This window comes from Lepidochelys olivacea (assembly GCF_965140295.1).
Source record: "Lepidochelys olivacea isolate rLepOli2 genome assembly, chromosome: 2".
In the NCBI taxonomy this organism is placed as follows: Eukaryota; Metazoa; Chordata; order Testudines; family Cheloniidae; genus Lepidochelys; species Lepidochelys olivacea.
This window is the reverse complement of record NC_140412.1, coordinates 248,810,282-248,831,954: the sequence shown is the minus strand read 5'-3', so window position 1 is coordinate 248,831,954 and position 21,673 is coordinate 248,810,282. Positions and strand designations below refer to the sequence as shown.

The 21,673-nt window shown below is 41.9% G+C and overlaps 1 protein-coding gene across 6 annotated transcripts in view; it reads right to left on the bottom strand.

Moving 5' to 3' along the window:
- Positions 1 to 21,673, bottom strand: part of DIP2C (disco interacting protein 2 homolog C) — a 485,782-nt gene that overhangs the window by 7,614 nt on the left and 456,495 nt on the right. For all 6 annotated transcript variants that reach the window (XM_084620447.1, XM_084620449.1, XM_084620450.1 and 3 more), the window contains 4 exons: positions 15,416 to 15,473; positions 13,934 to 14,008; positions 12,337 to 12,511; positions 7,043 to 7,166 (listed from right to left, as the gene is read on the bottom strand). In XM_084620447.1, the coding sequence (XP_084476573.1) occupies positions 7,043 to 7,166; positions 12,337 to 12,511; positions 13,934 to 14,008; positions 15,416 to 15,473 (432 nt within the window). The remainder of the gene's footprint in view (positions 1 to 7,042; positions 7,167 to 12,336; positions 12,512 to 13,933; positions 14,009 to 15,415; positions 15,474 to 21,673) is intronic.

Sequence of the window (21,673 nt, the reverse complement as noted above, 5' to 3'; positions counted from 1 at the left end):
GTCATAAATGTAAAGGGAAGGGTAAACTCCTTTAAAATCCCTCCTGGCCAGAGGAAAAATCCTCTCACATGTAAAGGGTTAAGAAGCTAAAGGTAACCTCACTGGCACCTGACCAAAATGACCAATGAGGAGACAAGATACTTTCAAAAGCTGGGAGGAGGGAGAGAAACAAAGGGTCTGTGTCGGTCTATATGCTGGTCTTTACCGGGGAAAGACCAGGAATGGAGTCTTAGAACTTTTAGTAAGTAATCTAGCTAGGTATGCGTTAGATTATGATTTCTTTAAATGGCTGAGAAAAGAATTGTGCTGAATAGAATGACTATTTCTGTCTGTGTATCTTTTTGTAACTTAAGGTTTTGCCTAGAGGAATTCTCTATGTTTTGAATCTAATTACCCTGTAAGGTATCTACCATCCTGATTTTACAGGGGTGATTCCTTTACCTCTATTTACTTCTATTTCTATTAAAAGTCTTCTTGTAAGAAAACTGAATGCTTTTTCATTGTTCTCAGATCCAAGGGTTTGGGTCTGTGGTCACCTATGCAAATTGGTGAGGATTTTTACCAAACCTTTCCCAGGAAGTGGGGTGCAAGGGTTGGGAGGATTTTGGGGGGAAAGACATGTCCAAACTCTGTTTCCCAGGAAACCCAGTTAGAGTTTGGTGGTAGCAGTGGATATTCCAAGGACAAAGGATAAAATTAATTTGTACCTTGGGGAAGTTTTAACCTAAGCTGGTAAAAGTAAGCTTAGGAGGTTTTCATGCAGGTCCCCACATCTATACCCTAGAGTTCAGAGTGGGGGAGGAACCTTGACACTCCTCAATAAAGTTTGGACAGTTGGATCATAAATCAAATCAACAAGGTACCAACTTTCTTAACTGACTTAAAGGTGTCCCAGTGAGCACCGATTTCCTTAAGCAGAGTTGTAAAAATAGTATTTGAAATATTTTCTACAACAGAGTCTTATCACAACTCTACTGGGTAGTGGGTAGACGGTGGTGATTATTTGGGTTCACCTCTGCAGCTTGCCATGAAAATGCAGCTTTAACTTGGAAATGCCTTTGTTTCTACTGTTTTGTTTATTGTGATGTGTTCTGGAAAGGTAATAAACACACACTCTTGTGTCCGTAGTCTTGAAGATTTGTGTGTGGGAATTTCCTTGTCTAGAAATGGTCTGTCCGCTGGAAAGGAACTCTTTTCCCACAGATTCTGGGAGAGTCAAGGGGACAGAACAACCCCTTAGTCCACTGGCTGCAAAGACTCCTGCAAACCAGTCTCCACCTGCCATCCGGTGAGGCAAGTTCTGAGGTTACAAAGGTCTTAAAGGCCCTCACAAGGAAATTAAAATTCTTCACAGTTCCGGATGTCAGGAGCTCATGTTGCGCCCCTGCAGGTGTGTGTAGGAGTGGAGCTCCCATTCTGTCAACCTAATGATTACAGGACTGAGGCTCTCCATCATTACATTCATGGGGGCAGAGGGAGAGAAATGCAGGTGACAGGAGGCTTCGGGGGAAGGGGAGGGCAGTAGAGATATGAGGAATACTTTCCCCCTACTACACTGATGTGCATCCTGAGGCTTCCTGGCCCCAATGGCAGGGGAGCTGGGGATTGAAGAAATCCAATGCTGCTCCCTCTGGCTACCTCCTACTGTTTCCTGGGATCCAAGCAAAGGTTTCTGCAGCACCTCAGGAGATAAGGGATGAAGCATTCCCTGGGGCCTCTCCTTCTCTCATCCAATAAACCTTCAGATGCCCGAGTGAGACTACTATGGCTTCTCGGATGGCTTTCAGGGGACTGAAGAATCAACCGAGGCCTTGTCTACTCTTGAAAGGGTATGCTGGCATAGATATACCAGGAGAGCTGTCCTGGCACACTCTCCTCTCCCAGTGGATATCAGCTTATAACAGCAAGAGTTAAACTAGTGCCCTACACTAGAGCTTTTGCTGTCATAGTCTTGCTTGCTTGGGTGGGAGTGGGAGTGGGGAAATCACATCCCTGACTGACCTAGCCATGCTAGCAAAACTTGTAAAGTGTAGACCAGGCCTAAGAGCTACAGTGATGGGAAAGGATTGATTACTCCACCAGCATCCCTTTATTGGGCTCAGGGAGCAGCTGGGGAGGGAATCTCTGTTCCCTGGAGCCTCCTATGCAGGCATCAGGGAACAGGGAATAAAGTCTCCACCCCATCAGGTGGCTCTGGACAGCGAAAGGTGATTGCTAAGGATTTTCGCTAATGTGCTGCTTCTCCCCACCCCCAGACCTGTTCCTGGCGATGTTGCATATTGACCATCCTTACGAAGTGTGCAGGAGAGGGCTTCTCTTGTGCATCTCACAAGGCCTATACAGAGGCATGGCACCGGTTGAGGACCGGTGGCTGAAGGGAGCAGCATACGTAGAGGCCTCTCCCAGCCTGTTCACCCAGTTCCATGCAGCAAATTTGGGGAGTGACGAATTCCTCTCCGCACCACCATCTGCTGCTCCCATCAGTCTGTAGCACTTGTGATTAATCAACAAAGAGCTTGTACCTGAGTTTGCAAAGTCACCTAAGGGATATGGATGGCCAGTTCCCAATAACTTCAATAAATGGACATCTATGTCCTGAGGTGGATCTAAAAGTCTCAGTTTACTATTTCAAGAATTGGCAACTCTTGAATGTTGACTTTACTGAACCACACTTTGGTGCAGAGTACTAGATCTGAGCTAGGGAAGAGGAGATTTTTAAGTTGTCTCTCTTCTGTTCCATTGCTCAAAAGTGGTAAAACCATATTAGAGGACTTCTTGAATTCCAGTGGACACCATTATTTTAAAGGTGTTCTAATTCACGAACGCTTTGTCCACATAAATTCAAATTTTGTATGTAAGTTCTACCTCAGCCTAAGTACTAACCTAACTGTTTTCACAGAATCATAGAATATCAGGGTTGGAAGGGACCTCAGGAGGTCATCTAATCCAACCCCCTGCTCAAAGCAGGACCGATCCCCAACTAAATCATCCCAGCCAGGGCTTTGTCAAGCCTGACCTTAAAAACCTCTAAGGAAGGAGATTCCACCACCTCCCTAAGTAACGCATTCCAGTGTTTCACCACCCTCCTAGTGAAAAAGTTTTTCCTAATATCCAACCTAAACCTCCCCCACTGCAACTTGAGACCATTACTCCTTGTTCTGTCATCAGCTACCACTGAGAACAGTCTAGATCCATCCTCTTTGGAACCACCTTTCAGGTAGTAGAAAGCAGCTATCAAATCCCCCCTCATTCTTCTCTTCCGCAGACTAAACAATCCCAGTTTCCTCAGCCTCTCCTCATAACTCATGTGTTCCAGTCCCCTAATCATTTTTGTTGCCCTTCGCTGGACTCTCTCCAATTTATCCACATCCTTCTTGAAGTGTGGGGCCCAAAACTGGACACAGTACTCCAGATGAGGCCTCATCAATGTCGAATAGAGGGGGACGATCACGTCCCTCGATCTGCTCGCTATGCCCCTACTTATACATCCCAAAATGCCATTGGCCTTCTTGGCAACAAGGGCACACTGCTGACTCATATCCAGCTTCTCGTCCACTGTCACCCCTAGGTCCTTTTCCGCAGAACTGCTGCCAAGCCATTCGGTCCCTAGTCTGTAGTGGTGCATGGGATTCTTCCGTCCTAAGTGCAGGACTCTGCACTTGTCCTTGTTGAACCTCATCAGATTTCTTTTGGCTCAATCCTCTAATTTGTCTAGGGCCCTCTGTATCCTATCCCTACCCTCCAGCATATCTACCTCTCCTCCCAGTTTAGTGTCATCTGCAAACTTGTTGAGGGTGCAATCCACACCATCCTCCAGATCATTTATGAAGATATTGAACAAAACTGGCCCCAGAACCGACCCTTGGGGCACTCCACTTGATACCGGCTGCCAACTAGACATGGAGCCATTGATCACTACCCGTTGAGCCAGACAATCTAGCCAACTTTCTGTCCACCTTATAGTCCATTCATCCAGCCCATACTTCTTTAACTTGCTGGCAAGAATACTGTGGAAGATCGTGTCAAAAGTTTTGCTAAAGTCAAGGAACAACACGTCCACTGCTTTCCCCTCATCCACAGAGCCAGTTATCTCATCATAGAAGGCAATTAGATTAGTCAGGCATGACTTGCCCTTGGTGTATCCATGCTGACTGTTCCTGATCACTTTCCTCTCGTCTAAGTGCTTCAGAATTGATTCCTTGAGGGCCTGCTCCATGATTTTTCCAGGGACTGAGGTGAGGATGACTGGCCTGTAGTTCCCAGGATCCTCCTTCTTCTCTTTTTTAAAGATGGGCACTACATTAGCCTTTTTCCAGTCGTCCAGGACTTCCCCCGATCATCATGAGTTTTCAAAGATAATGGCTAATGGCTCTGCAATCACATCTGCCAACTCCTTTAGCACTCTTGGATGCAGCGCATCCGGCCCCATGGATTTGTGCTTCTCCAGCTTTTCTAAATAGTCCCGAACCACTTCTTTCTCCACAGAGGGCTGGTCACCTCCTCCCCATGCTGTGCTGCCCAGTGCAGCAGTCAGGGAGCTGACCTTGTTCGTGAAGTTAGAGGCAAAAAAAGCATTGAGTACATTAGCTTTTTCCACATCCTCTGTCACTAGGTTGCCTCCCTCATTCAGTAAGGGGCCCACACTTTCCTTGACTTTCTTCTTGTTGCTAACATACCTGAAGAAACCCTTCTTGTTACTCTTAACATCTCTTGCTAGCTGCAACTCCAGGTGTGATTTGGCCTTCCTGATTTCACTCCTGCATGCCCGAGCAATATTTTTACACTCTTCCGTGGTCATTTGTCCAATCTTCCACTTCTTGTAAGCTTCTTTTTTTGTGTTTAAGATCAGCAAGGATTTCACTGTTAAGCCAAGCTGGTCGCCTGCCATATTTACTATTCTTTCTACACAAAGGGATGGTTTGTCCCTGTAACCTCAATAAGGATTCTTTAAAATACAGCCAGCTCTCCTGGACTCCTTTCCCCCTCACGTTATTCTCCTAGGGGATCCTGCCCATCAGTTTCCTGAGGGAGTCAAAGTCTGCTTTTCTGAAGTCCAGGGTCCGTATTCTGCTGCTCTCCTTTCTTCCCTGTGTCAGGATTCTGAACTCGACCATCTCATGGTCACTGCCTCCCAGGTTCCCATCCACTTCTGCTTTCCCTACTAATTCTTCCCGGTTTGTGAGTAGCTGGTCAAGAAGAGCTCTGCTCCTAGTTGGTTCCTTCAGCACTTGCACCAGGAAATTGTCCCCTACACTTTCCAAAAACTTCCTGGATTGTCTGTGCACCATTCTGAGGCAGATATAATCTTTTTGTGGACTTTAAGAGATGTCAGGGCGGGGGGGGGAGACACCTGACTTAAATTGCAAACCTCAGATCTGTTACCTCATCTCTATAAGATTAAGCTCTACATAAACATGCTACATGTAGGCCATTTCATAGTGGTGCCTGCGCCATGGAGAAATAAGAAGTAAGGAGACGGCAACTATGAATTATTACCATAATTCCACTGAGGTGTTTTGATGAATGAAGCCTCAGTAAAACTAAAATCCTGCCTGCTACATTTTATGAAAAGTAAAATCCATCAATATTCCATTTTAAATTAAACAATCACACAGTCCTTTTTCACATCTGTAATCCACGGTGTTCTACTGCTTTGTTGAGTTTTCCCCTCTCTCTGTTTGTTGTGGTTTGGTATTTTGACAGGAAGACATTTTTCTTACAAGGAGGAAACAGTTAAGAGGGTCACATAGATTGTGACTGATAATTAGAATAATGTTTAGTTCATTTGCATGCTGCAGTTCAATTAGCAAAAGTTGCATTTTATAGTAAGATACACATGTAATGATTTAATAAAATACCCTTATTAGCCAATAAAGCGCACTCTGTCATAACTATTAAATTATATTTGTATTATGGCACCACCCAATGAGGGTCAGGGTCCCATTGTGACAGGCCCCAGACAGACATATGAAAAATATGGTCCCAACTCTGAAAATCTTACATAATAAGGATGTGATCATCAACAGGATCCATGCAAGACTTTGCTTACATGGAGCTGATTACAGGACTGGGGCCTGAATTAAGATAAGGTGCAAGAAGTAGATAAAGGAGCAGGGGAGGGCAGACCACGGCTGCAGTGATAAGATGTGAATACTCATACCAGCAGCACAACTGGATTGCAATTTTGATTTTTTACAAGATATAAAATATACAAATAAATATCAGCTACCCACAGTAGCCATCTGCCTATCCACAGTCTACAGTCACCTGTATAAATTCCACATCGTAGGCATACTCGTTGCCATAATTATTGAAAATATCAAAAAATATAATGAGCAAGAGATCTGTTTTGACCAGTAGATGTAAAGTTAATGAGATGTAAAGTTAATGCCCTAAGTCTAGAAGAGGCTAGGCAGAAAGTGAAATATATACTGAAAATGGGTGAAGTTTTCAAAAAGCACCTAAATCTCACTGAAAGTCAATGGGACAAAGGCACTTTTGAAAATTTTACCGAACGCCTTTACACAATATTTTCTGCAAGTATAGTACTGGCCCCTTGCAAACAATTACTTATACAATATATAAATGCTACAAATTGTGTTGTAGAAACCCTCAGGAAAAGCAGATAATCACTAACTCAGCATCTTGATATTTAATCAATAATTGGTCTCAGCTCCATAATGAAACTAACTTGCTATGTTGCTTTCTAAAGGAATTCCAAAAAAGATTGAAGAAAGAAAACAAACAGCTAAGCTTCGAAACCCCACTGCTAAAAATAACTCAGAATAAAACCAAAACCCCACCAATTACCACCAAACAGTATGTTGCATGTTTTTAAAAAAACCCAAAAAGAGTAAAGAAAATTGTCTTTTCTGATAAAAACGGCTTATACCAAGTTTTAGCTTAGAGAGTGTATAATTTATGATCAAGTGATAAACTCCTGGAACACTGGTATATTTCCTAAATCAACTGCGCTATCCAAGCAAAAACACAGAAAACATCTTACAGGCTAGAGTTTGAGATAATGTTTCACAACACTCACCATTCTGTGATGCTCTTGTGTGCTCTAATTACTGATGTCTCAATATCAATTGGATGATATCTCATCCCTCGTAACTCCATGGCTTCATCTAGTGCACCCACAACATAAAGTGCATCATGTCGCTCTAGTTACAGAGAGGGAAAAGCAACGACTTAAATCTGTACTATATCAAATAAATTATACAAATATCCAGATTAGTAAAATAACAACATTCCATTTATAAAGTATCCTTGAATTTCAGAAGATCCAAAGCACGTTACAAGTTATATACATTCACGATTACTGAAATGCAATGTGGGATGGAGGGCAACAGCTAATTAGGTTGCTGAGCACAACATGGGAGAAGAAGAAATTTTTAGCCAACACCGGATCAAATCTCTATTCTTATGTAGAGCAGACAGAGTGACTTGTATGGCGTTCTGTTTATCTGCCTCTGAAGGACAATGAATGAAACTGACCCTTCTGGGATTTGAATCTATCTTGCAGCTTTGAATATTAAACCACTATGGTGTCTGCCTATGATGCCGAAATAATATGCTATATTGCTGATATCAAATCACTGATTAAGACAAAACTATGACAATGTTGCAATTTGTTTGTATCATGAATTTTTATCAGTTAGAGACAAGACAAAAAAAACCAACCAGCCACCCCTAAGCTGAGATGAGAGTTCTTCTGGGATCTTAGACTTATCATAAACTAACATATGTCATCCATAAGAGAAAATATATTGGCTGTGGCAATGGCGTTTGAGTCTCAATGAAGACATCTCCCAGATGCTGTGTAGAAGAGGGACCTGTCCTTCTGAAGAGGGAGTTGAGAAAGGAAGGAGAGGGAAGTGTGCCACGGCTACTTCATGGGAAGATTTATTCCACTGGAAACGAAAGACTAGAAAACACTCAGTTACTATTCTCTCAGAATAAGAATCCCTGCTGCTCCTTGGACCCCTTATAGCTTCAGAGCATTTTCCTGGATAAAATAATTAATAAAGCAAGAAAATCCTACAAAATGCTTTACAGTAACTCCTCACTTAACGTTGTAGTTATGTTCCTGAAAAATGCGACTTTAAGCGAAACCATGTAAAGCGAATCTGATTTCCCCATAAGAATTAATGTAAATGTGGGGGGGTTAGGAAATTTTTTTTTTTGCCAGACAAAAGACTACACACACACACACACACACACACACACACACACACACACAGTATAAGTTTTAAACAAACAATTTAATACTGTACACAGATATGATTGTGAAGCTTGGTTGAGGTGGTGGAGTCAGAGGGTGGGATATTTCCCAGGGAATGCCTTTCTGCTAAATGATGAACTAGCACTCGGCTGAGCCCTCAAGGGTTAACTCGTTGTTAATGTAGCCTCAGACTCTACAAGGCAGCAGGAATGGAGGGTGGGGAGGCAGCATGGCAGACAGAGACACGCACCCTGTGTGTGAGAGAGAGAGATGCGCATTGCCCCTTTAAATACGCTGACACCACTCTTAAGTTCACTACCTTGTTAAGTTCATCAGCAAGCTGGGATCGCAGCAGCTGCTGCCAGGAAGCTCCCTCTGTCCTCATGTCCCCCCCCCCCCCCCGGCTCTATGGAGATTGGGTAAGTGGGGTGCAGGAGCAGGGGGACACCCTGACATTAGCCTCCCTCAGCAAGCAGAAGGCTCTGGAGAGCAGCTCCAAGGCAGAGGGCAGGAGCAGCACATAGCAGTGCGGGGAGGACGAGAAGCTGGATATGAGCCAGCAGTGTGCCCTTGTTGCCAAGAAGGCCAATGGCATTTTGGGATGTATAAGTAGGGGCATAGCGAGCAGATCGAGGGACGTGATCGTCCCGCTCTATTCGACATTGGTGAGGCCTCATCTGGAGTACTGTGTCCAGTTTTGGGCCCCACACTACAAGAAGGATGTGGATAAATTGGAGAGAGTCCAGCGAAGGGCAACAAAAATGATTAGGGGTCTGGAACACATGACTTACGAGGAGAGGCTGAGGGAACTGGGATTGTTTAGTCTACGGAAGAGAAGAATGAGGGGGGATTTGATAGCTGCTTTCTACTACCTGAAAGGTGGATCCAAAGAGGATGGATCTAGACTATTCTCAGTGATTGCAGATGACAGGACAAGGAGTAATAGTCTCAAGTTGCAGTGGGGGAGATTTAGGTTGGATATTAGGAAAAACTTTTTCACTAGGAGGGTGGTGAAATACTGGAATGCGTTACCTAGGGAGGTAGGGGAATCCCCTTCCTTAGAGGTTTTTAAGGTCAGGCTGGACAAAGCCCTGGCTGGGATGATTTAGTTGGGATTGATCCTGCTCTGGGCAGGGGGTTGGACTAGATGACCTCCAGAGGTCCCTTCCAACTCTGATATTCTATGATTCTCTGAGGGCCAGCTGAACTGCTGGCAATTGGTAGCCTCCTGGGCGGCTGCTGCACAGGGGACTTAGGGCAGCGGGGAGCTGTTGCGGGGCTGCTAGTCCACCCTGGTTCCAAGCCCCCAACAGCTAGCTGCAACGGGCTGCTCTTCCTGCAAGCAGTGGACAAAGCAGGCGGCTGCCAAACGACATTATAGGGGAGCATTGCGCAACTTTAAATGAGCATGTTCTCTAATTGATCAGCAAAATAACAACGAAATGTTAACTGGGACGACTTTAAGTGAGGAGTTACTATATAAGATTAAATGCCTTTAGGAAGATCTAAATATGAGGAACTGGACAGTAATCTTAATACACAGCAATTATAAACAGGGATTCAGACCTATCAAATTCATCTGATTAGGTTCTATTCAAATTAGGGCTGTCAATTAATCGCAGTTAACTTATGGGATTAACTCAAAAAAATTAATTGTGATTAAAAATGTAATTGTGATTAATCACGCCGTTAAACAATAGAAGACCAACTGAAATTTATTAAAGATTTTGGATATTTTTCTACATTTTCAAATATGTTGATTTCTATTACAACACAGAATACAAAGTGTACAGCGCTCACTTTATATTATTATTTTTTATTACAAATATTTGCACTGTAAAAATGATAACCAAAAGAAATACTAGTTTTCAATTCACCTCATACAAGTACTGTAGTGTGTATCTATAGTGAAAGTATAACTTACAAATGTATTTTTTTTTATATAACTGCATGAAGAAACGAAACAATGTAAAACTTTAGCCTACAAGTTCACTCAGTCCTACTTCTTGTCCAGCCAATTTCTAAGAGAAACAAGTTTGTTTACATTCATGGGAGATACTGCTGCCTGCTTCTTATTTACAATGTCACCTGAAGGTGAGAACAGGCGTTCACATGGCACTTTTGTAGCTGGCATTGCAAGATATTTATGTGCTAGAAATGCTAAACATCCATATGCCCCTTTATGCTTCGGCCACCATTCCAGATGACCTGCTTCCATGCTGATAATGCTCGTTAAAAAATAATGCATTAATTAAATTTGTGACTGAACTCCTTGGAGGAGAATTGTATGTCTCCTGCTGTTTTACCTGCAATCTGCCATATATTTCATGCTATAGCAGTCTCGGATGATGAGCCAGCACATGTTGTTTGATTTACGAACACTGTCAGTGCAGATTTGACAAAACGCAAAGGAAGTACCAAGGCGAGATTTCTAAAAATAGCTACAGCACTCGACCCAAGGTTTAAGAATCTGAAGCGCCGTCCAAACTCTCAGAGGCACAAGGTGTGGATCATGCTTTCAGAAGTCTTAAAAGAGCAACACGCCGATGCGGAAACTACAGAACCCAAACTACCAAAAAAGAAAATCAACTTTCTTCTGGTGGCATCTGACTCAGATGATGAAAATGAACATGCATCGGTCCGCATTGCTTTTGATCATTATTGAGCAGAGCCTGTTATCATCATGGATGCATGTCCTCTGGAATGGTGGTTGAAGCTTGAAGGGACATACGAATCTTTAGCACATCTGCCACGTAAATATCTTGCGACGCCAGCTACAACAGTGCCATGTGAATGCCTGTTCTCACTTTCAGGTGACATTATAAGCAAGAAGCGGTCAGCATTATCTCCTGCAAATTGCAAGCAAACTTGTTTGTCTGCGTGAGTGGCTGAACAAGAAGTAGGACTGAGTAGACTTGTAGGCACTAAAGTTTTACATTGTTTTATTTTTGAATGCAGTTTTTTTTGGTATATAATTCTACATTTGTAAATTCAACTTTCATGACAAAGAGACTGTGCTACAGTACTTGTATTAGGTGAATTGAAAAATACTTTTTCTTTTGTTTTTTACAGTGCAAATATTTGTAATCAAAAATAAAAATAAAGTGAGCACTTGACACTTTGTATTCTGTGTTGTAATTGAAATCAATATATTTGAAAATGTATAAAACATCCACATTTTTTAAAATAAATAGTAGTCCATTATTGTTTAACAGTGGAATTAATCGCAATTAATGTTTTTAATCGCTTGACAGCCGTAATTCAAACAGATTCAGTTGGTTCTTAACAGTGGCACTGTGAACGCTATTGATACACTGGAAACTATACTTCGCTAGCAATTTCAGCTACCATCACAGCCAGTCTCTGTATTTTGCAAGTCATAATAATTTCCCAATCAGAGAATTTCAGCCACACTGACTGTCTTTTGCCTCACAGCATTTGTTTACTTACCCTATCTTTTGTCAATATACAGTATATGTCACTAGTGATTAATATGGCCCCTGTGCTTCCTTGATAGAAAACAAAATATTCCCTGTATCTTCATTTACAAGCTACAGCTTATAGAAAATGTTTATTACTTGCTCCTATAGTCTTAAAGACAGGGTGAGTTCAAAAATAGGAAAGCTTTTGTTAATAACTTCATAGAAACAGAATTAATAAATGAGGATGTCTTCACAAAAAGCCCAATCCCCAATCCTGCAGCAGTGTTCCATAAGCAAAGATCTGTCCATGCAGATCCAGTTGCAGCAGTGGTGCAAAACACGTAAGAATATTCCATATTTTTTCCAGACGAAAAGTAAAGAGACATTTTGTATACAGAATCAGAAGGTCTTTTCCGCAGGGAGCTTACAGTGTGTATAGAAAACATACAAAAGCACACATCTAACAAAAGGAATATAACCAGGTAGTCATTTTTGGCAGGCATCTTGTTCCACTGTTTTATTTTCTTATTGACATCTATTTTGAAAATGCTTCTTTGGAGGGTTATAGAGCACTTAATGGTGAATGTTGATGCATACAACAGACCAGGCTACACGTGAGTGAACATCTTTATAGCACTTTCAAAGCTATGTATAAACACACATTTTAAATGGAACTAGCGGTCTTACCTCCATTTGCATCTGTAAGTTCTGTTCTCCTCAAGAACCCCAAATAGCCAGTCCGAGCCCAAATAGTCTGTGTGTCTCCAAAGCTGAGTCTTGAATTAAAGTGATCTGATTGCAGAGATTCATCTCCATATATGGTAAAATATCCACTGGCATTATGAGCACTGTGAACCCATATCTAAGTTAAAAGCAATTACACTGGCATTAATTAAAGTATCTATCCAGAGTGAAGAATTCTTGAAAATTCTTGCGTCTATTTTTAATCATAACTAGATACTTCTATAGTACCTTTTAGCATGATGTTTTCTGATTCAACACTCACCTTATTTCTATACTTATTTGAGGGCCAAATCCTGCTTGCCTTACACATGAGTAGCTTTGCTGAAGTCAATGAGTGAGGTTCTGTGCCTCAGGGAAGTGGTGCCTAGCCTTTGCATTCTCCTGGTCTTGGGCTGCTCTGAGGGCTCAAGAGGCTCCTGGCATAACTTTGACAAGCCCCCAGAACTGCCTAATTTCTATCAGTCTCATAGGATTGTACTGTGGGCTGCAGTGCTACCCAGCATTTCCACAGTGCTGTGTTCTGTGATGCTGTCCTGACATGCCCCTTCCACTCATGCCCGCTACACTAGCACTTTGAGGGTGGTCCTTTGATGACAGCTTTATAGACAGGTCTTTCACAGTGTCTATGCTGGGGAAATTCTTCCCCAACTTGATCCAAGACCGTTTACACTGTCTTGGTCTTTTCATTTGGTATAACGCCAAGGGGCCAGAAACTCACCCAATAAGACTACTTTGGTGAGTGTCCCTCTTAGTTATTAAACAATAATAGCACTTAGTATTTACAAAGCACTTTTCATCTTCAAAATATTAAAGATAGCTTCATAACAACTCTTGAGAGACAGGCAAGTCAGTACTAACCTATACTAATGACCTTTTCCGGAATAATGAAAAAGGCACTGACAGTATTTTTTAGCCAAAATATTGTACTCCAGCCTTAGCACAAAACATTGGGATTTCGGGAACTCATTTTTTCAGAAAGATTATATATTCTCAAAAGTTGTACTGTAATTTTAATCATGACCGTACAAATTATTTCATTTATTGAAATCTTTATTTGCTCATTGAAAATAAAACGTTAAGTTCAATTTTATTATTCTCTGAAACATGAAATAAGCAGGAAATATGTACAGCTTTGCTAAACTACATTAAACAGAACATTTTAGGTTATAGTGATCAGAAAAAGAATAAAGGAACTCTGTGTAGTTGAAGTTAGACTAATCAAAGAAATAACCATTACTCCATTTCAGAAGTAATAAGACAAGTAGAAAATGTAGATGGAAAAAGCAGGTTATTTTAAAAAAGGGTCTCCGAGCTTTTCTTAAAGAGATACTCACAGTTTTGAAGTTCAACAAGAAAAAGGTTTTTAACAGCAACTCTTTTACTGTTAATTTCACATGTTATAAAGCTGTATGGTCGACAGGTATTTATGAGCTTGGCATATCTTTATATTTATTTAAGGAAGCCACCAATACAGTATAAAGTGGCTTTTGCTCCTGTAATTTCATTCATTACAGACCGAGGGGCAATTTTTGTGACTCACCTCACCAAGATGAGAATCCCCTAAGGGTCCCTTTGTTTCAGGATTAGCAATAATGATGCGAACTCCAGGGAGGATCTATTAAAAGACAAAGTGAGTCATATTCTGTAAGAAACCAGATGATGTACGTGTCTGTTTATGTAACTATATAAATGATACTTGTCCCCAGAAGCCCTTTACCTGACTCGTTAAAAAAATCTTTAAAAAAACTGACATATTACTTAAGGAATGGTATTAGCTAGTTGTGGTAGATATACCTAATTCTGTGCTGTTGGAGATTGCTGCCAGTAAACTTTTTGATAAGAAAATCCCTCTCTTTCCTTTGTATCAGTCAAGGGACTCAGATGGGGAAGAAAACTGCATAAGAGAGTAAGCCAATCCAGACTGACTGTATTTAGGAAATGCTGCAAACCCTCCTCTTCGTAAAAGCTTTTCTGGCGTAAGAATGACACAACAGTGACACCCCCTTCCTACCAAAAATAAATAAATAATTTTAAAAATACTGAATAGGCTCTAAAACATTCAAAACCAAAAACTCCACCCCAAGTAGAGTTTTTACTCAGAAATGGGTCAAGAACCAGTGACTGCAGGAAATCCACTAGGGACTTTGCTATGGCTTCCTATGGAAGGTGCCCATACACTATAAGAACAGATGGCAGGATAAAACCCTGATAGACAGATAGTGTTTTCTGCCAAAGATAACATTCACATGGGGAAAATAATGAATATATTATGGTGCCAAGAGCCTCCGTTTCAGTTCTTTAAGCTAGATTGTCTGGATGCTCAGGGCAGCAATAGATCCTTTCACACTTACAGAAACTGGTTCAAATTTAGCCCATCTTGGTAGCAATAAGTAAATACGTAGCTCTTATATAGCGCTTTTCATCAGTAGATCTCAAAATGCTCTATACAGACAATCAGTATCATCCCCATTTTACAGAGGAGGAAACCGAGGCATGGGGAGGTAAAATGACTTGTCCATGATCACCAACTCAGCCAGTGACAGAGTCAGGTATAGAACCCAGGTTTCTTGAGTCCCTGTCCAGTGATCTAACCACCAGTCCACACTGTTTCCCATACATCCCAGAGATGTTTCCCCTGCCAGATGTCTGGTGGCCTATGAATAAGGTGGAAATGTCTTGGTGGTCTCAGTCCAATTTACAGGAGATATGTGTCATCATTAAAACCACCACTGCCAAGAAAGGTGCCAGTAGTTGTCTCTAAAGCAAGTCAGAGGACTGCATAGGCAGATAGTGAACTACCATCTCAGGAGTAGGAAGCAATTCCCTCAGAACAAAGGGAGATAAGTTGTTAGAGTAATGTTAAGAGCTCTGTCAATGCTACTGTGCTGTAACGTCTCTGTGGATAACGACAGGACTGCAGTCTGTACAAAGCTTTCCTCAGCACTAAATTCACCTTAGAAAAATTAACAAAGTGAAAATTAAAGAAACGTTTAACAGTACAGAAGACATGTTCAGTACTTACTTTTCCTGATTCCATTAGGGGCAAGCTATGAGGTGATCCTCTCTCTACTAAACGAACTCTGTAAAATAAACGTAACAATAGCGTGCATCAGACCTGATTGCATGTATGGTTATTTTATTTCAATAGGGTATTTTTAAAAAAGATATCTAGGACAGCTTCATGGTTGCAATACTGAACATAAATTCAGAAAGTATGACATCTGTGCAATGGTAAATAATATCCAGAACAGGCAACCCTGTAGAACGTAACTGGGGGAATAATGAAAAAAGGCATTAATGAACATTTGTTCAAATATAGAACTCTGCAACGGTATTTGCAGCCTTTTAGTTATTTCCAGTAGACTTTTTGTTCAGAACATATTAAAAGGAAATGAAAAATCTGTTCACAATAAACAGAATCAACCTTCAGTTTCCTATAATCTATTTATAAATGTTTCAATCATCTAGTCAAGGCATAGCAACTTGTGGCTTAGGTGACCAATCATGCTCCAAGAACAGCCAGTAGTGAAAGACAGGGTCATAGCAAGTAGCTCACAACTGAACAACAGACTGATATAGGTCTATATTTGCAACTTTTGTGTAATTATTTTTAGTGGATTGTGTTTTTTGTGTATTTTTGTGTATTTTCTTGTTTGGCAAACACTTCAAACAACCAACGAATTTGTGAAATGGAAAGTTTATTTGCTGTCTGGGACTGACCTCTTTCCTAGTTGAGACATTTGGGTTCCCACTCTCCTTGGAAATTCTACCTTCCTTGCCAAATGATTCACTTATACACTAGAGAAACTAGTATGGCACCCTGGAATTCTCCCTTTAGAGGAGTAGGGGAAAATTACTGGACTTGAATAGTTTGTTTTAAGGAGTCCTAAGAAGCTTGACCTGCAATACACAACTTGCTGAAGGAGTCTTGGTGATGCATGTGCATTGCTGTGGTTAAGTGAAGGCTCTAAACAAACTATCCAAACTCTAAACTCCTACCCAGGGTACAGCAAGGTGCTATGGGCTACTCCCGTTTTGTGATTCATCACTTGGTCAACTTACAGGTGGAGTACCACTTACAATTCAGCTTGTTCCACTTAGCCTGCTCTGCCAGGATAGGAAGGAGGAACAATTACAGAGCTCAGTGAATGGTCCCATTTGGAGAACAGAGCCTTGGAAATTTCAGCCCCTACCGAAAGAGGCAAGTGTAGGAAGTGTATCTCTCTCACTGCTGACCCCAGAGCCAGCCCTAGCAGCTAGGACTGCAATGGACAGGCAGGAGTGCTGAACCACAGCTTTTGTTCATGGTACTGGGGGCAAAGGATATGGTGTGAAGGTGAAAGGGGCATGGCTAGACAGTGGAGCCTTGTAGACAATTCTGAATTGTTTTCTAGTAATTGCAGGAATTGAGGCACTGCACAATTGCCTTGAACTGGGGAAGAGGATAAGGTTCAGAAATTCAAGTCTGCCTGTGGAAAATACGCAGCCAGAAAAGAGGCTTGCTACAAATAGCTTCCTCAGCTCTAACCAGGCAGAAAGTAAGTGAGACAGCTGTAGCTACAATAAAATTGTGCAGAACACTTGAGTTCCAGTCATTTGTTCTAAGTAGTGCCTAATCAAGTTGGTAACTAACGATGCACTCGAGTTTTCAATGCTTTCATGTTTTAAATTTTCAAATAGACAAGTACACAATATTTAAGGAAATGCAGAAGACAAATTTGGACTGACACATACAGTAATTCCGAAATGATGTGTACTATAGCAGTGGTTCTCAACCAGGGGTCCAGGGCCCCCTGGGGAGCTGCAAACAGGTTTGAGGGGATCCCCCAAGCACGGCCAATGTTAGATTTGCTGGGGCCCAGGGCAGAAAGCCGAAACTGTACAGGACTGAAGCTCGGGGCCCTAAGCCCCGCCACCTCGGGCTGAAGCTGAAGCCTGAGCAACTTAGTTTTGTGGGGCCCACTGTGGTGCAGGGCCCTGTGCAACTGTCCTGCTTGCTACCTTCTAACGCTGTCCCTAGCTTTTATATGCAGAAAAATAGCTATGGCAATGGTGGGCTGGGGGAGTTTTTACAGTACGTTAGGGGGGACCTCAGAAAGAAAAAGATTGAGAACCCCGGTACTAAAGAACTGAGTCTATTCTATGAAAGTTGATGTTTATGAGACAAAGAAAGTGGGAGACATAAAAATGGTAAATTTCCAGAAAGATCTTTTTGTTCAGTAGTAAGGATTAATATGACTGGTGATCTGAGTATTGTATAAGCAACAGCTTTTGGGTTTTTTTTTTTTTTTTTTTGAAGTTCCAAGATGTTCCGGGTTAAAATAAATGTTTTATACAGGTGATCACACACTCTTTGAGAATTCACTAGAACACAGAATCTGTTTAAGGAACACTTTTAGGTCAATTAAAGTCCAATTAAAAAAACACTCCAGAAAACCTTAAAGATTTTACATACCTAAGTGCCAAGTACTACACTTAAGAAGCAAAAATCAAATGCCCAAAATACAAAATAGGGAATAACTGGCTAGGCAGCAGCACCACAGAAAAGGCTCTGGTGGTTATTTGGATCACAAATTGAATATAAGACAACAGTAATATGCAGTTATGACAAAGGCAAATGTCATTCTAGGATGTGTTAACAGGAGCGTGGACAAGGGGGATCCAGTGGATCCAGTGTATTTAAATTTTTAGAAAGCCTTTGACAAAGTCCCTCACCAAAGGCTCTTAAGGAAAGTAAGCAGTCATGGGATAAGAGGGAAGGTTCTTTCATGGATTGGTAACTGGTTAAAAGATAAGGAGTACTTGTGGCACCTTAGAGACGAACAAATTTATTTGAGCATAAGCTTTTGTGAGCTACAGCTCACTTCATCGGATGCATGCAGTGGAAAATACAGTGGGGAGATTTAAAAGATAGGAAACAAAGGGTAAGAATAAATGGCCAGTTTTCAGAATCGAGAGTAGTGATGTCCCGCAGAGGTCTGTACTGGGACCGATCCTATTCAACATATTCATAAGTGATTTGGAAAAAGGGGTAAACAGTCAGGTGGCAAAATTTGGAGATGATACAAAACAGCTCAAGATAGTTAAGTCACAGGCAGACTGCGAAGAGTTACAAAAGGATCTCTCAAAACTAGTGACTGGGCAACAAAATGGCAGATGAAATTCACTGTTGATAAATGCAAAGTAATGCACATTGGACAACATAATCCCAACTATATGTATAAAATGATGGGGTCTAAACTAGCTGTTATCACTCAAGAAAGAGATCTTGGAGTCACTGTGGATAGTTCTGTGAAAACATCCACTCAATGTGCAGCAGCAGTCAAAAAAGCAAACAGAATGTTGGGAATCATTAAGAAAGGGATAGATAATAAGACAGAAAATATCATATTGCTTCTATATAAATCCAGGGTATGCCCACATCTTGAATACTGCGTGAAGACGTGGTCGCCCCATCTCAAAAAAGATATACTGGATTTGGAAAAGGGCAACAAAAATTATTAGGGGTATGATGAATGGCTTCCGTATGAGGAGAGATGAATAAGACTGGGACTTTTCATCTTGGAAAAAAGACGACTAAGGGGGGACATGAGAGAGGTCTACAAAATCATGACTGGTATGGAGAAAGTGAACAGGAAGTGTTATTTACTCCTTCTCATCACACAGGGGGAGAGATAGCTCAGTGGTTTGAGCATTGGCCTGCTAAACCCAGGGTTGTAAGCTCAACCCTTGAGGGGACCATTTAGGGATCTGGGGCAAAAATTGGGGATTGGTCCTGCTTCAAGCAGAGGGTTGGACTAGATGACCTCCTGAGGTCCCTTCCAGCCCTAACCTTGTACGATTAAGAACTAGGGGTCACCAAATGAAATTAATATGCAGCAGGTTTCAAACAAACAAAAGGAAGTATTTTTCACACAATGCCAGTCAACCTGTGGAACTCTTTGCCAGAGGATGTTATGAAGGCCAAGACTATAACAGGGTTCAAAAAGGAACTAGAAAAATTCATGGAGCATAGGTCCATCAATGACTATTAACCAGGATGGTCAGGGATAGTGTCCCTAGCCTCTGTTTGCCAGAAGCTGGGAATGGGGCACAGGGGATGGATCACTTGATGATTACCTGTTCTGTTCATTCCCTCTGGGGAACCTGGCGTTGTCCACTGTTGGAAGACAGGATGCTGGGCTAGATGGACCTTTGGTCTGACCCAGTATGGCCATTCTTATGTTCTTATGTAAGACTCAGGAGGCAACTGTTCTGCATATTCAGCACAGTTGAGGCATCACCTGGAGAACTGTGTCCAGTTTTGTGTTCCCCACTTTAAGAGGTGAAAAAATTGGAAAGAGTCCAGAGGAGAGTAACAAAACTGAAAAAAGGTTTAGAAAACATGACCTTTGAGGACAGATTGAATGAATTGGGCCTGTTTAGTCTAGAGAATGCTGAGGGGGGACCAGATGACAGTCTTCAAATATGTAAAAGGTTGTTATAAAGAAAAGACTGACTAACTGTTCTTCGTGTCCATCAATGGTAAAACAAGAAGTAATTGGCAGCAAGAGAGATTTAGGTTGGATATTAGGAAAAAAACTATTTAATTATAAGGATAATTAAACCCTGGAGCAGGCTATCTAGGAAGGTTGTAAAATCCCTGTCTTTGGAATTTTTAAAGAATAGGTTAGACAAACACCTGTCATGAATGGTCTATGTATATTTAATCCCACCTCTGCATGGGGTGGGATGTATGGACTAGATGACCTCTTGAGGTCCCTTCCAGCCCTATATATCTACGATTACAAGTTAGAAAGACTTCTAAAATCTTAAATACATAAAGTATTTTATGCCTGACCTAAAGACAAAATAGGCCTTTCACTGTGCCAAGGTGTTCACTGCTGTCATGGATCAGGCTGGAAAAAAATCTGTGCTAACACTGTTTTAAACTATGCCCCCACAATAAGCTCCACCCCCAAAGTACTGGTGTGCAGATATTCTAACTGTGATCACACATGCTCTTTGGGTTCTTCGGGCTTGAGCTCCTCCTCAGTGGGGTCTGAACACACCCATGGTCTCTGCTGGACTCTTTGTGATGGGCTTACCTCACTGCCCAGTGAGGCTTATATGCCCCACCAGGCTGTTAGAGCCTGACCCATTGTGGGGGCCTCACATGGCCCACTGGGCTCTGCTAGGCTCCTTAGGTTTGGCTTCTCGGTTGGGGTGGAGAAAGTAACAGTGCTCTCCAAACCTCATTCACTGGTAGTGCCAAAATGAGCTGTCACTCTCAATAGGTTGTACAGATCATAACTATAGTCTCCCTTCTCCTTTTGAAGAGCCGTGATGTAGTTAATACTTTGTTATCATTGAGTACCTGAATTAGTCCCCTTGGAGATGAATGGCACAGTTCACACCTCTTAGAGCTATCGTTTCAGATTCTGCAACACAGCAGAAAGCATGGGTCTTGTTAGATCCTTGGCTGCTCCTGGATAGCAGCTGTGTAGATAGCAACTGTGACCAAGAGTGCTTTTCTAGGTGTACTTAATCCTGCCTCAATTTGGTGGTGGGGTGCATGGACTAGGGGTGACCTCTTGAGGCCCCTTCCAGCCCTATATTTCTATGATAAATTAGAAAGTCTTCCCCCTAAAGTACTCTACCTGGAAGGAAGAGTGAGGACTTTTTCCACTTATCCAAGCCGTTGTGACTTTCAGACTAAACTATTGTAGTGTTCCCTCTGTGGGGCTATACCTTGAGATCACGTGGAAGCTGAAGTTAGACAGCTGCATTCTGGCTGCATACTGAGTAGTGTGTTTAAGCAGGAAACCCTTTCCATTGTTTGGCTGGCTGCCACAGAACTCCCAGGCAGAGTTTAAGGTGTTGGTTTTGACCTGTCATGCCCTACACGTTGTAAGACACTGTTAGCCAAGAAACACTCCCCCCATAACATTGCTGCAGTTGCAATCTTTGAAGCCACCTTCCTTCTTATCTCTGCATATTAGGGAAACACAGTGTAGTCTAGTGCATAGGGCATTGCTCTGATGTCAGACGACCTAGGTTCTTTTTCCAGCCCAGTCACTCATCTGCTGTGACCTGGGGGGCAAATTGCTCGATCTCTTTGTGTCTCTATTTCCCCTCACATTCCTTGCATCATCTATTTAGACTGTAAATTCCTTGGGGGCCAGGAACTGTCTCTCACTATGCATTTGTAGGGTGTTTAACAGAATGGAGGCCCAATTTTAGTTGGGGCCTGCAATCACAACCGTAACACAAATAATAAAAACAGGAAAAGGACCTGGTT